The sequence below is a fragment of the Chiloscyllium punctatum genome, chromosome 25, assembly GCF_047496795.1.
Source record: "Chiloscyllium punctatum isolate Juve2018m chromosome 25, sChiPun1.3, whole genome shotgun sequence".
In the NCBI taxonomy this organism is placed as follows: domain Eukaryota; kingdom Metazoa; phylum Chordata; class Chondrichthyes; order Orectolobiformes; family Hemiscylliidae; genus Chiloscyllium; species Chiloscyllium punctatum.
Genome location: NC_092763.1, coordinates 24,424,883 through 24,442,464, shown reverse-complemented (window position 1 = coordinate 24,442,464; position 17,582 = coordinate 24,424,883). Strand labels below are relative to the sequence as shown.

The 17,582-nt window shown below is 43.4% G+C and overlaps 1 protein-coding gene across 2 annotated transcripts in view; it reads right to left on the bottom strand.

Moving 5' to 3' along the window:
* Window positions 1-646: 646 nt before the first annotated feature.
* The window catches only part of LOC140495758 (dedicator of cytokinesis protein 11-like), a 286,052-nt gene continuing 269,116 nt past the window's right edge, over window positions 647-17,582 (bottom strand). Inside the window, exons 49-54 of one of the 2 annotated variants that reach the window (XM_072594834.1) lie at window positions 16,899-17,109; window positions 15,532-15,722; window positions 11,662-11,762; window positions 7,440-7,578; window positions 2,260-2,277; window positions 647-1,343 (exon numbers count right to left, since the gene is read on the bottom strand). In XM_072594834.1, coding sequence (XP_072450935.1) covers window positions 2,275-2,277; window positions 7,440-7,578; window positions 11,662-11,762; window positions 15,532-15,722; window positions 16,899-17,109 — 645 coding nt within the window. In that variant the 3' untranslated portion in view covers window positions 647-1,343; window positions 2,260-2,274. The remainder of the gene's footprint in view (window positions 1,344-2,259; window positions 2,278-7,439; window positions 7,579-11,661; window positions 11,763-15,531; window positions 15,723-16,898; window positions 17,110-17,582) is intronic. The other variant, XM_072594833.1, reaches the window with a different exon arrangement.

The following is a 17,582-nucleotide window of genomic DNA, read 5'->3' as shown; positions in this document are numbered from 1 at the left end:
ATACTCTTATTCCTCACATTCCAATATAAAGCATTCCCTTTGAAAGGCTTTTGCCCGAAACGTTGATTTTCCTGCTCCTCGGATGCTGCCTGAACTGCTGTGCTTTTCCAGCACTACTCTAATCTAGACTCTGATTTCCAGCATCTGCAGTCCTCACTTTTGCCTATTTTAAGAAAAGTCCCCTAGTCTGAAAAACCAGCGGCACGTAAGTTCAGAGCTTCCCTTACTTAATCACTCGAAAAGAAAGGCGAGTACTGTAGGTATTTCCTAGGAATCAAGGATGTGGCGAGTTGTTTTATACACGGGGAAGATGTGGCCTTGACAGTTGTAACCACCTCTTCTGTAGCTTGAAGAGTAACATCACACATTGACTTCAACATTTCTCCTCAGCTTTGAGTGAGGTGAAGGGAGACTGGCCTAGAGAATGCTGCTTTGTGAATTGGATAAGCTGTATCAGGAAGATAAGAACTTTAGGCAAGTTCTCTAACATCACTGACATCAGCGAAGGCCCATGAAGCAGCACAGTCAATACTCAACATCAAGGAAACCTGTGACTGAAACTCTGAGTTAGTGGTCTGCATTTTCATTTGTAACACAAGTGTCCATCCCTCCCACTACCCATACCATGAAGGAAGAAAATTCCATGTGAAATAAAAAAAAGCTCCAATATATTTAAGGATTTCTTTTGTACACAAGCAGTCACAGTAGAACACTACGTGTAGTTACAATTTAAATTTACAGCACTTTGAGATGACAATGCACAGAGCCATGAGGAAATGTTCCTATTTTACACATACACATACTGTACAGGTGGTGAAGAATTTGCAATGTGAAAGCACAGTTTTAACATTATGTTTGTGAACACAAGACTTGGCTTTTCAAATCGCTCTAATGTTTACCAAATTTAGGATTTTGAGCATCAAATGTCCTAGGCAGGCACCACATTGATCATAATAATACTGATTGGATTGCAGGAGCTGTACTGCCAAAGTAAACTAAGGCCAGGTGAACATGCTTCTTCAGATGTTTAAGAGAGGTTGAGCTCACCCTGGAAGAGGGTTGAGCAATCACTGGAATCAGCCATTTCACTCAGTGTGACCTGTTCTCCTGCTTTACGATATCAGTCAGCCAGAGGTAATAGCATCCCCCTTCATTCTGCACAGTTAAAGTGACCTTCCTGAGAACCAATGAACCTCCCCACACCCTCCCCCATCCTCCCCCTACAGTGTGATCTGTCAAAGTGACATGGGGAAGGCAGAAGGACCACTGGCCGTCCCACTAATGGCGCTGAAAACATGCAGAGAGCTCCTCAGCTGGCACTTCAAATCGTCTTCTGTCAAAATCTTGAGGGAGGGAAAAAACGGAAAGTTTGTGGTTACTCAGGATGGAATTAACATTGCAAACCAGACAAGATCAACATGACATCAAAGTTATATCTCGCAAATGATTCCTTCGCAAGGGACAAGGATTAGGATGGTCATAGAATCCCAACAGTGCAGAGAGGGGCCATTTGGCCCTTAGAATTTGCACTGGCCCTATGAAGGGCACTCCCCCATCCACGCATTTCTCTTGACTAATCCACCTAGACTGTATATCCTTGAAAACTATAGGACAATTTAGCATGTTCGACTGAATATGTTTGGGCTGTGGGAGGAGACCAGAGCATCAGGAGGAAGCCCACGCAGACACAGGGAGAATGTGAAAACTCCACACAGACAGTTGCTCAAGACTGGAATCGAACCCGGGTCTCTAGCGTTGTGAGGCAGCAGTGCTAACCACTGAGATTTAACTGCTACTTGAATCAAATTATGAATTGAGGTTCCAGGTCAATTTCATATGAACTTGGGACATGTGGTGTGATGAAAGAGAAGGAACCATAGCCCAGCCAGACCTCAGGACTTGCTCTCAGTGGGGACTGAACAATGCTGAACACCCTTCACATTATTTACTGAAAGGTTAACACACACACATATGCAGGTACAGAGATATTTTATTCCAGTGAGGGAACACTGGAATGGTTGAGAATTAGGGTTAGGTGTAAAGTCAGGGCTAGTGGGGGGAGAGGGATGGATGGAGAGAGAGAGAGACAGACAGACAGACAGACAGAGAGATGGAGAGACAGCTGCACATTTGAAGGTTCTTTTCATCTATGGATAAGCAGAGCACATAGGCAGCAAGTGTCCAAATCTCCCTCTATCTAGATCAAGGCTTTACATCAACTCACGTTTAGTTTTGAACTATACTCTGAAGTGCATTTACCTATCAAGGCCTTCATCACTTCAAAGCAAGCATGAAACGGAAAGAGCAAAAAGTTAGTCAACATCACCCACTGGAAACAGTTGGACAAAAAATGGAAAGGCTATCAAGTACACCTAATGATCACTGCAAATGCAAAGCTCCAGAAACGGCAGTGGACCGTCCAGCCCGTCAGTCTGATTCAAACAGATGTGGGTGATCTGCACTTCAATTACAATGACCCCAAACCATTGCACCATACACAATTCTTGAGTGTAGTTTGTCATCAAAAGCATTTTCTCTGATTATTGTCCAATTTGGACAGAACCTCGTTGCAAGTGGCTCGAGTTAAATTAATGTTCTGTGTTAATTCAAAGCTTACTCATACTTCTTGACAGATTGCCAGCTGGTGCTACAACCATTTGAATCACATCAGAAGGCTAATTGGTGGTATTTCTGCTTTTTGATATGTTGAGCCGGCACACCAAAACGTTGGAGGCAGTGAATGCCTTCTGTAAGACAAGTCCCCAGGAACCAACACTTCTTATTTGTCAAATTGCACTGCAGTCTCACACCATCGCAAATATGAGCAGTGAGGAATATATTGAGGATTATCACACTCCAGTTGTTTGACTGGACCAGCTCAGTCAACACTTTGGCTCAAAGAACAGCAGACAGGATGAATGAATGGAACACACTCTCTGATCCCTCTGAACCTCTCATATCGTCTAGCGGGTCCAAACTGAGGTATGTGATAATGCATTCCCCCACTTATCTGGATGGCTGAAGTCAGGAGAAAGTTCGTTATTATCCGAGACAACGCAGTTTGTGTAGCTGTCTTTACTGCTGTTGAGCTCAAGTACACTTACTGGCAGTGGCCTGTTGCAATTAATCAAAATCATTTTAGCACCTCTCTGTCTTGAGACAGAAATGTTGGAGAACCACCACAGGTCAAGTTTCCCTCCAAGTTGCACATAATCTTGACTTGCGTGTACATCTGTTTGTTTCTCATCACCAGGTCAACATCATGGAACAAGCTCCCTAACAGCACTTTGCCTTATTAAAGTCCATGTGCTGTAAGTACAGCCAGTTCACCACCATCTTCTCAAGGCAACAAGGCATGATCAATAAATGCCTCCAGTTCCATCACAACTAATTAAAAAGATGTTCTCATGCTACCTTTAACAAATCAGGGGCTTTTTGTTTCAAGACCCACATCATTGCCTTGTTAATTCAAGTTTGTAATTATTAACTACTTAGCTCATCAGCCTGGTTTAAATTTCAGGTTTCCTTCCAACAGATTTTGAGAACAGTTTTCTTTTAAACACTCAACATATGTTACATAAAATGGGCCAGGTAAATATTTGGGAATAAATTTTTACATAGTATCCAGTTTCACTGAACAAATGCAGTGCTGTCATCAGATCAAAACACTGCATAAACAGAGGTAGATGCAAAGGTTTATCTGTAAGGCTATTGTTCAGGAAGCAGGGGATTTCAGCAACAATCCACCAATCAGCAGCTGCTTTGCATTGCCACAATCCATCCTTAAGAGCTCAGAGTTTAAGCAAACAAAGTCTTTTGTAATGGCGTGGTAGCATTTCTAACTCTGTTCCAGTCAGGCTCAAGTCCTACCTGCTTCAGAGGTGTGTAATAACATCTCTGATCCAGTTGATTTAAAAATATCTAAGCGGGCAGATTGGCAGCATAGTGATAATGTCACTGGACTAAGTATCCAGAGACCCAGGCTCATGCTCAGGGAATGCTGGTCCAAATCCCACTATTGCAGTTAGTGGAAACGGAATTCAATTAATAAATCTGGAATTGAAAGTGATGGTGACTAGATTTATTCAAGTCTAGTTCACTTACGTCTTTTAGTAAGACATAAGAGCACAGGTAGGCCATTCAAGCCATCTACTCAGCCATTCAATGATCTGATAATCCTCAACTCCACTTTCCTGCCTTATCCCCATAACCCTTGATTCCCTGACTGATTAATAATGAGCCTGTCTATCTCAGCCTTACATAAACTTAGCATTGATGGCGCTCTGGGGTAAAATAAAATCTCATACAGGTATCCCTTGTTTTTCAAAAGTTTGCTTTCCTGAACTTTGTTTTTATGAAAGACCTACAATAGTACCTGCTTTAGCTAACCAAAAGAAATCCAAAGAGGATTTTCGCTTTTACAAAAAAAAGAGAAAATTTTTCCCATATAAATTAATGCTTCTTCACTTTATACCGTTTCAGCTTACAAAATGTTTCACTGGAATGCTCTACTTTCAGATAGCGGGGAATACCTGCACTGACTATCTTTTGAAATGAGAAATTACTCCCCATCTCTGCCTTAATGGGCAACATCTTACTCTGGTGGTGGTTGGGAGGGTGAGGTGCACTTCTGGGCGGGTCCCAGTACAGAGAGTTGGTTCAGACATGATGGGCTAAATGGTCTCTATCTGCACTGTTGGGATTCCATGATGTAAGGTTTTGCTCAGGACCTTCAGACAGTGACTTTCACAGCTTAGGTCCTTGGCAGCTGAAGGCAAGGCTTCCAATGTTGGAGCGATTAAAATCATTACACTGAAGAATTTGAGGATCACCAGTGTGCTGAAGGGCTGCACAAGGTACAAAAGGATGAAGATGGATAATCCCAACACCAAATTTGAAAACAAGGATGAAAGTTTAAATTCTGAGTACTGCTTAGTTATAAGCCAGTGAGCACAGGGATGATGGATGAATGGGACTTTGTGAAATCATAGAAATCATGGAATCCTTCAGTATGGAAATACGTCCTTCAACCCAACAAGTCCACACCGACCCTCCGAAAAGTATCCCATCCAGACCCATTCCCCTACCCTATTACTCTACATTTCCCATAACTAATGCACCAAATCTACACATTCCTGAACACTATGGGCAATTTAGCATGGCCAATTCACCTAACCTGCACATCTTTGAATTGTGGGAGGAAACTGGAGCACCTGGAGGAAACTCACGGAGATATGGAGAGAATGCCCACACAGACAGTTGCCCGAGGCTGGAATCGAGCCTGGGTCCCTAAGGCAGCAGTGCTAACCACTGAGCCACTGCATCGCCCAAACTGTTTGGATGAACTCAAGTTTATAGTGGGTAGAACATAAGAACTAGAATGCAACTAGTGATACAATATTTAAGATTGGACGTAACAAAGGGATGAGTGAGAGTTTGAGCAGATTAGCTGGGTATGAAGTAGGACTGCATGATTGCTACAAGATAGAAGGAGGCCATTCAGCCCATTGTACCTGCACCTTTTCTCCAAATGAGCAATTTACGTGCTGGGATTCTTTGTTTATCCCTGAATTCCTGCATGTTGTAGGGAATTACAATAGCAGTCCTAGATATGTGGCCCATAGGTCAACATGGGGGCAAACATGACACTGAGGCTGAAATCAATCTGGGTCAGTGTCAGATAATTGCCAAAGAGGTGGGTAGATATCAGTGACTGAGGACCAGAGCTTTTGGAGACAATGGCTTCAGGTTTCTCAATACCTGAATGTGAAATTTATGCTTTTTTGATAGTGGATATCAAATAAGATTGATAATAGTAACAGGGTCAATAACCAGATTGAAGTTTTTTTTCAGAAATACGTGGAATGTGGGTGTTGCTAGCTGGAAAGTATTTATGTGCTTTACTTCACTGGCCTGCAGAAGTGGTGGGGAGCTGCCTCCATTAGTGCTGCCGTCTTCTACTCCCAGAATGCTGCTGGGAGGCTATTGACGAAAGAATGAAGGACAGGGATGAGGAGAGTTTTTTTTTTAAATGTTTGGCTACACATTCCCTGAAAGAGTGGTTAAAGCTGTCTAAATAGCAAGGAACTCATAAGACATACAAGAAGATGTAGCTTTGCTAAATCGAAACTCTCAGCAGTGCAGCTAGCTCTTGAAGTGGTAAAAGAAATGAAATTCCTGGGACACAGGCAGGGTCAGGCTAGAGAAGTCAATTTTGGAGAACTAACAAAGACACAGTGCTACGAGCTTTCTTTCCTTCTTTTTTGACCCATTTCCTTTTGATGTTTGACCTCAGTCATCAATAAGATTGCAAGACCCTTCACCTTTTGTGGCTTGCAACAGTTCCTGTTCCTTCAACTGCATCCTCAAAATGCATTGCTCTTTTCTCAGTTCCTGATTTTTGTTACAATTATCACACTGGACATGTTTCTGAAGCAAATCTTGAATTCTGTCTTTCACATGGCCAGCTTTGATTTCTTCCCTTCTGTCTTTCTCCACTCATTTCCCTCACTTTCCTTTTGCCTTGTGTTCACATTTTCAATCTCTCGCTTAACCTTGCTTTTTTTCTCTCATCCTCTGTCCAGACCTCACTCCTCTCTCACAACCACCAATGAAAATGCCGAGCCTTGACCAAATATTGAGTGGTTTGTTCCATGACAATTGCTTCTGAAAAACCTCACTGTGACTAAAAATAAATAATTTGGAGAGGTGTGCAGTTTTAGCCAAAGAACAAAATTAAATTGCACACTTTACGAAAGAGTCAACGAGTGTGTTGCTGGAAAAGCACAGGAGGTCAGGCAGCATCCAAGGAGCAGGAGAATCGACATTTCAAGCATAAGCCCTTAATCAGGAATTTATGAAAGACTCAATTTTTTAAATGCTTGAACCTCCTATTTACAGTGTCTGCCTTAATGCCTCAATCTTCATAGCACTCTCCATATTGGGATTTAAATGTGCTATTTCCTACTTTGGTGCCTGTGAGAATTCTTTAATTTTATTGGGTCAGTAAGCCAGTCAGCTGGTCGCCCCATAGCTCGACTTGACAAATCCTCTGCAGAAGGTGCAAAATTCAAAGTGATGTCACGATGGAAAAAGTTCACATTTGGAGCCTGCTGAAACATTGAGAGTTGTCTTACTTAAAGTCGACAGGCAATGCAGCTCCTTTGTGAATGAATTTAAGTCTATCCCAACGTGAAGAGGAGGGAATTTTGTTAGTCAGGTAACATCAACAGCCTGGACAGAGGACAAATAAAGAGGACTCCATCTCTGATACTTTCACTATGCATCTCTCCTAAACACCTTAAGGTTTTTAATAAGGCTAGCTGTTCAAAAACTCATTCCAGAGAGAGTTGAAGATCTTATTTGAAGTAATTATAAATTATACAAATGGGATACAGTTCACTTGGGTCACATGCTCACAGAAGTCTAGAATCACTGACCTGTTCATGGGTGATTTCTGATAATTCCTTCACCATGTCTTTGAAGTTTGCCTTTAACCCTTCGTGATACTCTATCTGATCCTCCTTGATCAGCCGCTCGTTCAAATCCAGAGCCAGGCTGCAGACTGAAACAAACTCCCTGTGTGCAAATCAGGAAGAAGACCTGCTTTAGTACTCTATACAGAATTTCAGACAGCATTTTCTTTTACAGCACAGAGTAGACCAAGCAGTCCATCCTGACTGTACTTAGTCATTGCCAAAGAAGTTAAATTATTGGGAGAAAGCAAGGACTGCTCCTTGGATGCTCCCTGACCTGCTGTGATATTCCAAAGCCACACTAATTAAATTATTGCTCAACTCTCTTTGTGGCCCATGTTTTAATTTGTTTCAAATATTTACATTAAGTATCATACAGTATGGAAACAGACCTTTGGTCTAACTCAACCACGCTGACCAGACATTCCAATCTGACCTAATCTCATTTCCCAGCATTTGGCCCATATGTCTCTAAATCCTTCCTATTTATGTAGTCATCCAAATGCCATTTAATTGTTATAACTGTACCAGCCTCCACCACTTCCTCTGGCAGCTCGTGAAAAAGTTGCTTGTGAAAAAATATGTCCTCTAGTTTTGAACTCCCAAACCCTAGGGCAAAGATCTATTTGACATTCACCTTATCCCATGCCCCTCATGATTTTACAAACCTCTATAAGGTCACCAAAACTGCAGGGCAAAAAGTCCCAACCGAGGGAGCGGCACGGTGGCTCAGTAGCTAGCACTGCTGCCTCAAAGCACCAGGGTCCCAGGTTCGACTCCAACCTCGAGTGACTGCTTGTGTGGAGTTTGCACATTCTCCCAGTGTTTGTGTGGGTTTCCTCCGGGTGCTCCAGTTTCCTCCCACAGTCCAAAGATGTGCAGGTCAGGTGAATTGGCCACGCTAAATTGCCCACAGTGTTAGGTGCATTAGTCAGAGGGACATGGGTCTGGATGGGTTACTCTTCAGAGAGTCGGTGTGGAGTTGTTGGGCCGAAGGGCCTGTTTCCACACTGCAGGGAATCTAATCTATCCAGTGTCTCCTTACAATTCAAACCCTCCAGCCTTGATAACATCCCTGTAAATCTTTTTTGCATCCTTTTCAGTTTAATAACATCTTCTGACAATAGGACAACCAGAATTGTATGCAGTACTCCAAATGTAGCCTCACCAATGTCTTCTCCAGCCCTAACATGGCATCCCAGCTCCTGTACTCAATGCTCTGACTGATTAGTGCAAGAGTGCCAAATGCTGCCTTCACCACCTTGTCTAGCTGTGATGCCATTTTTAAGAAACTATGTACTAGCCATAGGTATCCCTTGGGCCCTACCACTAACAGTGTAATTTCTGCCCTGGTTTGACTTACAAAAATGCAACACCTCGCATTTATCTAAATTAAACTCCATCTGCCATTCCTCAGCCCACTGGCCCAGTTGATCAAGATCTCATTATACTGTTAAATGATCATCTTCGCTGTCCACTCCACCACCAATTCTGATGTCATCCGCAAACCTATTCACCATACCTTCTATGTTTGCATCTAACTTGTTTATATAAATGATGAATAACAGTGGACCCAACACTAATCCTTGCGGCACACTGCTGATCACAAGCCTCCAGTCTGAACAACAATCCTCTACCACCGTCCTCTGTCTCCTACTGTCAAACCAATTTTGTAACCAGTTAGCTAGCTCTCCCTGGATCCCAGGTGATCTAACCTTACAAATCAGTCCACCATTCAGAATCTTTGTCAAGGTCTTTCTAAAGTCCATGCAGACAACACCTACCGCTCTGCTTTCATCGATCTTCTTGGTCATTTCTTCATAAAACTCAAATCGAGTTTGAGAGACACTTTTTTAAAATTCATTAACAGGATGGGGGGTATTGCATGCTGGGACAGCATTTATTGCTCACCCCTAATTGCCCAGAAGGCAGTTGAGAGTCAATCACGTTGCTGTGGGTCTGGAGCCGCAGGTAGGTCAGACCCGGTCAAGACAGCAGATTTCCTTCCCTGAAGGACATTAGACAATAGACAATAGGTACAGGCGTAGGCCATTCTGCTTTTCGAGCCTGCACCACCATTCAATATGATCATGGCTGATCATCCTTAATCAGTATCCTGTTCCTGCCTTATCTCCATAACCCTTGATTCCACAATCCTTGAGAGCTCTATCCAACTCTTTCTTAAATGAATCCAGAGACTGGGCCTCCACTGCCCTCTGCAGCAGAGCATTCCACACAGCCACCACTCTCTGGGTGAAGATGTTTCTCCTCATCTCTGTCCTAAATGGTCTACTCCGTATTTTTAAGCTGTGTCCTCTGGTTCGGCACTCACCCATCAGCGGAAACATGTTTCCTGCCTCCAGAGTGTCCAATCCTTTAATAATCATATATGTCTCAATCAGATCCCCTCTCAATCTTCTAAACTCAAGGGTATACAAGCCCAGTCACTCGTCTTTCAGCGTAAGGTAGTCCCGCCATTCCAGGAATTGACCTTTTGAACCTACGCTGCACCCCCTCAATAGCCAGAATGTCTTTCCTCAAATTTGGAGACCAGAACTGCACACAATACTCCAGGTGTGGTCTCACCAGGGCCCTGTACAGCTACATTTATCCACATTAAACTGCATCTACCATGCATCTGACTACTCACCTAACCTGTCCAGGTCAACCCTGTCCAGGTCACATCAGTGAACCAGATGGGTTTTTCCAACAATTTTCCAACAATTGACAATGAATTCATGGTCATCAGAAGATTCTAAATTCTAGATTTTTTAAATTAAATTGAAATTCCACTATCTGCCATGGCAGGATTTGAACTAAGGTCCCCAGAACATTACTTGGTTCTCTGCATTTCTGATGTATAAAGCCATACTGACCGTTCCTAACTGGTCCTTGCCTTTCCAAATGCATGTAGATTCTGTCTCTGAGAATTCTCCCCAACAACTTGCACACCACTGACATTCTGACATTAGGCTCACCAGTCTGTAGTTTCCTGGTTTTTCCTGGCAGTCTTTCTTAAATAATGACACAACATTAACCATCCTCCAGTCTTCCAGAATCTCACCCGTGGCTATTGATAAAACAAGTGTCTCCGTTAGCGGCCCTGCAATTTCTTTGTTGGTTTCCCAGAGTTCTGGGAAACACCTGATCAGGTCCCAGGGATTCATCTACCTTTATGCATAGTAAGACCTCCAGTACCTCTTCTTCTGTAATGTGGACTCTTTTCAATATATCACTATTTATTTCACTGAGTTCCCCAGCTTTCATGTCTTTCTCCACAGTAAATACAGATGTGAAATATTTGTTTAGGATCTCACCCATCTGCTGTGGTTCCACACATAGATGACCTTGTTGATCATTAAGGGGCCCAATTCTCTCTTGACTTACTCTTTTACCCTTAATGTATTTGTAGAATCTCTTTGGACTTTCCTTAACGTTATCTGCCAAAATATCTCATTTCCCCTTTCTGCCCTCCTGATTTCCCTCTTAGGTGTACTCCTAGTACTCCTACACCCTCTATTCTTCTTAAGGAATTCACTTGATCCCAACTGTCTGCACATGATGCATGCCTCCTTCTTTTTCTTGATTAGAGCCTCAATATCTCTAGTCATCCAGTATAGTCTACTCCTGCCAGCCTTGCCCTTCACACTAACAGGAACATGTTGGCCTTGAACTTCCATTAATTCACTTTTGAAAGGGAGAGGAGAGTGAGGGAAAATGGGAGGAGGTGGGGGAAAATGGGAGGAGAGGGTAGGGAATTGGGAGAAGGAAAAGAGAGGGGTATGGGGAGGAAGTAAAGAGAGCGGAAAAGCTGGTGAGGGATTTGAGGAAGTGCAAGGGAAGTGCAGCCTTTAGGAGGAGGCTGGGGACAGCAGAGGGGAAGAGAGTGAAGGAGAAGTAAAGACTTGACATGAAGCAACTGATTGAGGAGATTACATGATGTACTGTTCACACGTTTCATTATTTGCTAATGAAATAAATAGAAAACAATTTTCACAACAGGCAGAATTTAGAAACCTCCCAATGAGAGCCCTTGTAACAATCGAAAGCGTGTGCAAGATCTGTTTGCTTTTGATTACAAATAAGACCTTACATATATGAACACAGAATAACATTAACGAGTCATTTGTAAAGCTGCATTAATACAGTGATCTTGGCCAAGAGCGCAACATTTTAATTCTCTCACCGAAATATTTCCTTCAGCTGCTTCACTTTCTTTGTTGGTAGTTTACTTGATTTACTGTCATCCAGGAATGCTCGTGCATAGGCCAATGGACCTGCATTCACCTACAACAGATTGGAGGTTAAAAACACATATCATTTTCAATGCATTCACACTAACAAGAAGCCCTCAAGCCTGCTCTGCCCTTTGGTAAAATCATGACTGATCTCAAATTATATTCCTCTTCGTTTTGTACGTCAGGGAAAAAAAAGAAGGAAGCAATGATTTTGTGCAGGTAAGCCATTGTTTTTGTACAGTCATCCCAGATCTCTGCCCAACTTGAACATGAAAATTATGTTGATAGTTGTGCTCATTAGAATTGTGGAGTTTTGAAATCCTGATTTTGCAAGATCACTAACGTTTACAAATGAACTTTCACACAATTATAGGTGGGACAGAATGTCGGGTATTTCACAGTTTTCAAATTGGAAGCAAGTAGTAGTATGGTCACCCTTGAGTTAGATGCTATGTTCACACCAGGATGTGGTATAAAGGTAGGGGGGAGAAAATAAGGAGAAACTTGCGGTCATATTGTCATTTTCACAACTCTGATGTCTCAAAGTGCACCACCTGATGAAGGAGCGTTGCTCCGAAAGCTAGTGTGCTTCCAATTAAACCTGTTGGACTATAACCTGGTGTTGTGTGATTTTTATAACTTTTAACAGGCAATGGTTTTGAAGTGGAGTGACCAAAGCGCTAACGAGTGGCCAATATGTGCACAGCAAGTTGGAAGGAAATAACAACAAGAGGACCATGGTATTGGCCGAGGAATAAACATCAGCCAGGATACCAGGGAGAGATCCCATGTCTTCTTTGAGTAATGTCAGGGGACCTTTTATGTCCTCCAGAAGTCACATGGGACATTGGCTCAACACCTTCGCTTAGAGATGGCACCTAGGAGCAGTGCAGCACTCCCACAATACTGGGTGGCTGCTTCAACCTTGAATCCATAGGAAAGTTTCTGGAGTTGGTTAATCAATTTCCGATCTTCTTGCATAGAGGTGATAATGTTCCCAGTGAACAAAGGCTGGTCCCACTGAAAAGGCAAGATGGTATTGGCAGCACTGAGGGAACTACAGCTGTAGGGATAAACATTGATAAAGATACTTTATTGATTAGAAAGGGCCACATACTGCAGGGCTCTTAGAATTTGCCACTGAGAACGACTGAATGACTGAGACTGGTATGACCACATATTTCAGATGGTTACCTCTGGATACGAGGTAGGCTTTTCAGTAGAACTTCTTAGTTGGATAGAATTTACTACATGGAAGCTTGTTTAGCAAGTTGCCCTTTAATGTACATCATTGCTTTATCTTCATAAATTTCCAGATAGTGTTTGCTTCAATTAGAAATATACAGCACATGGGATGAAGGCAGCAGAGATGAATGCAATTGATCACCAATCTTTTTGAACCTTTTGCCATTTACTTTAAGGTTGCCCTGTTTGTTAAATCAGACATGAATCAGAAAAGGCAGCAAAACAAAGTGAAGGCAAGGCTGAGCTGTACACACTGAACTTCAACCCAGCTTGCCTCCAATGTCACCTCTGACCCTCTCTCAGTTCCTCCCTCATTTTTGTCCTCACTAAACACAATTTTTCCAGTGTCCTTACAATGTTGTAAGTTTTGAGCAATTTGGCCTGGAAGGGATTTTTGCTTGCATCGCATGTTCGGAAAAGATTTATAAGGATGTTACCAGGGTTGGAGTGTTTGAGCTATAGGGAGAGGCTGAGTAGGCTGGGGCTGTTTTCCCTGAAGCATCAGAGGCTGTGTGGTGACCTTACAGAGATTTATAAAATTATGACGGGCAAGCATTAGATAAATAGACTCCCTGGGTTGGGGAAGTCCAGAACTAGAGGGCATAGGTTTAGGGTGAGAGGGGAAAAATTTGAATGGGCAACTTTTTCATGCAGAGTGGTATGTGTAGGAATGAGCTGCTAAAGGAAGTGGTGGAAGCTGGTACAATTACAACATTTAAAAGGCATCTGGATAGGTATATGAATAGGAAGAATAGGAAATTTACCTGGACCATCTCTGACACGTCCCTCCCCTTCCTGGACCTCTCCATCTCCATTAATGATGACCGAATTGACACTGACATTTTTTATAAACCCACCGACTCTCACAGCTACCTGGATTACACCTCTTCCCACCCTACCTCTTGCAAAAATGCCATCCTGTATTCCCAATTCCTCCGCCTCTGCCGTATCTGCTCCCAGGAGGACCAGTTCCACCACAGAACACACCAGATGACCTCTTTCTTTAGAGACCGCAATTTCCCTTCCCATGTGGTTTAAGATGCCCTCCAACGCATCTTGTCCACATCCCGCACCTCCGCCCTCAGACCCCACCCCTCCAACTGTGACAAGGACAGAATGCCCCTGGTGCTCACCCTCCACCCTACCAACCTTCGCATAAACCAAATCATCCGCCGACATTTCCGCCACCTCCAAAAAGACCCCACCACCAGGGATATATTTCCCTCCCCACCCCTTTCCGCCTTCTGCAAAGACCGTTCCCTCCGTGACTACCTGGTCAGGTCCACGACCCCCTACAACCCACCCTCCCATCCTGGCACCTTCCCCTGCCACCACAGGAACTGCAAAACCTGCGCCCACACCTCCTCCCTCACCTCCATCCAAGGTCCTAAAGGAGCCTTCCACATCCATCAAAGTTTTACTTGCACATCCACTAATATCATTAATTGCATCCGTTGCTCCCGATGCGGTCTCCTCTACATTGGGGAGACTGGGCACCTCCTAGCTGAGCGCTTTAGGGAACATCTCCGGGACACCCGCACCAATCAACCACACTGCCCTCTGGCCCAACATTTCAACTCCCCCTCACACTCTGCCGAGGACATGGAGGTCCTCGGCCTCCTTCACCGCCACTCCCTCACCACCAGACGCCTGGAGGAAGAACGCCTCATCTTCCGCCTTGGAACACTTCAACCCCAGGGCATCAATGTGGACTTCAAGTTTCCTCATTTCCCCTTTCCCCACCTCACCCTAGTTCTAAACTTGCAGCTCAGCACTGTCCCCTTGACTTGCCCTACCTGCCTATCTTCTTTTCCACCTATCCACTCCACCCTCTCCTCCCTGACCTATCACCTTCATCCCCTCCCCCACTCACCTATTGTACTGCATGCTACTTTCTCCCCACTCCCACCCTCCTCTAGCTTATCTCTCCACGCTTCAGGCTCTCTGCCTTTTGAAACATCGATTTCAAAGCTCCTTGGATGCTGCCTGAACTGCTGTGCTCTTCCAGCACCACTATTTCCAAAATCTGGTTTCCAGCATCTGCAGTCATTGTTTTTACCTGTATGAATAGGAAGGGTTTAGAGGGATGTGGGCCAAGTGCTGGCAAATGGGACTAGATTAGTTTAGGATATCTGGTCAGCATGGACGAGTTGGACTGAAGGGTCTGTTTCCATGCTGTACATCTCTATGACTCCATAAGTACGAGTTAGAAAACAGTTCAAGCATTATTTACTTGTGGCAAGAAGCCAAGGAGACAGAACTAGGCTGCCTTGAAGTTCTGCTCTTCCCAAGATGTATGCTCTTTCTCAAAAGATTGCTGTTACACGGTCAGACACAAAGACTGAAAGGATGCACCAAAGAAACTCAAGCGACACACAAAGACATTGCCATGGTTACCACTGGATGTACTTGGTTTGAGCTTTAAGCTGCACTTGTCAAAGTGAACTTGTGGGGTGCTTTAACCACAGGAATAGGTTAGGTTTCCTCGTCTTTCTAAAGGTAGTGAGGGTTTGGATCTATCTGAGACACTCAGGGAGGTCTCGGTTTTAAATGCAGTCCCAGTCAGCTCTCACCTGCACAGAAACGCAGCCTTGGAGTTTGAGCTGCAGTTGGATCATGTCAAGGCCGTTCGACGTGCACAGCTTCCGCAATTCAGTCGTGCGATCATTCATCTCGTCGATCGCAACATCAATGGGCTTCAGTTCGACCTGGTGCTCATACATAACCGCAATCCTCTTCTTCACATACGGGAAGGAGTGCATTGCTGGAGGTGATTAATTATCAACAGCAAAGTGGTTAAGGAACTAGGCATCAAGCACTCAACAGGGTACAACTGCAGGAGAGATGGCAATAGATAAACTTCAACCTTCACTGCATGCTTGGGGAGTTGGGGGGAATGGAGGTGGGGGGATGGGTGAAGGGAGGAGCAGGACAAATACTAAACCAGTTAAGCATCTGCCTCCTCGTTTACGTGAAGTCCTGGAGTAGGACAAGTGAAATATTCATATTAACAGTGGCTTGCAATCAAACTAGGCCAAGGCTTAAGAGCATGTACAAAACACTGGTTCAGCCTCAACTGAAGTACTGCAATCAGATCTGGATGTCACAATTTAGGAGGAATGTGAAGACAGTAGACAGAGTACAGAAAATAAAATTCATGTGAATGGTTCCAGGGATGAGGAACCTGTATTGACAGTTCATGCTTAACTTTTAACTTTGTTCCTGATTTCTTTCAACCCTATCCTTATACTTGTACCCAGGATGGCACCGTGTGTGGCAACATTGAAAACTTTTCACTGCATGTCTGTACTTTTGTACTTGAGTACATGTGTCAATAAATCTAATCTAAGATTGGAGTAGTCATAATTGGTCTCTTTGAAGAGGGGATCTGTTTGAGGTATTTAAAAACATGAGGGGCCTGGATAGAGTCAACAAAGAAAAACCATTCCAATTGAGGAAAAGATGGAGAATGAAGATTTGATGTACTTGGTGAAAGAAGCATTTGGAAACACGAGGAAACACTTTTTTTTTCACTGAGCGAATGGTTAAGATTTGGAATGCACTGTTTGAATGTGGGGCGGAGGAGGATTCAAGAGGGAATTGGGTCATTATCTGAAAAGCAAAAATGTGCAGAGTCATGGAGAGAGGCTAGGAGTAAAGCTTGGTAAATAGCTCCATCAGGGAGTTGGCACAGACACAATGGGTCTAATGTCAAAAGTAGAGTGGTACAGGAAAAGCACAGCAGGTCAGGCAGCATCCAAGGAGCAGGAAAATCAATGTTATGGGCAACATTGGGTATACTGCAGCCATTCCACAGTTTTATGCAAAGTGATCAGTGGGATTATTTCTGAAGTTTTTTTATTTGGAAAGTTGGAGCATGCATTACTCCTATATAGGTTTGTTTTCTGTGTATCGCTTACATCCAGAAGCCTGGCCTTACTTGTTAGAATTGTTCGCCTTTTGCATTGTTCCTCGACACCCCCTTGCTTCTTCCCCGATAACGTGTATGGAGTCTCGAAAACAAATCGTGTGATGTTGTGGTTCCTTTCGAAATGCGTCTTCCTTTCAGACAGTTCTTTCTCATCAAAGTAGGGACTGACAAAAGTGACCTGAATATATGCAAATTTCTGGTCCAGGCTTTTTGTATTTACCTAAAAGGTAAAAGAAAATTTAAAGACCAAATGGAGGTTTATAAAGATAGGGAAATACTGAAACAAATCAAAACCTGGGCATATCCTAGTAGACCTCAACAGGTTCAGAACTCTGCTCATTGCAAACATATGAACTAGGAGCAGGACTAGGTTATTCTGCCATTCAATAAGGTCATGACTGATCAGTTTGTGTTTCAAATTTCATATTTCCATCTACCTTCCCCTCTCCCCAACCACAATAACCTTTGATTTCTCTTTATAACAAACACATGTCAATCTCTGCCTTACGTATGTTCAATGACTCCGCCACTGGACCTCTGCCTCAGAAGGCGATAAAGTCACACAACGCTCTCAAAACAAAAATCTCCATCTTGTCAAGATCATTTCAGGATCTGAACTTCAATCAAATCATCCTTTGCTGTAAACTCCGATCGATCCAAGTTCAGTCTATCCAACCTTTGTTCGTAAGGCAA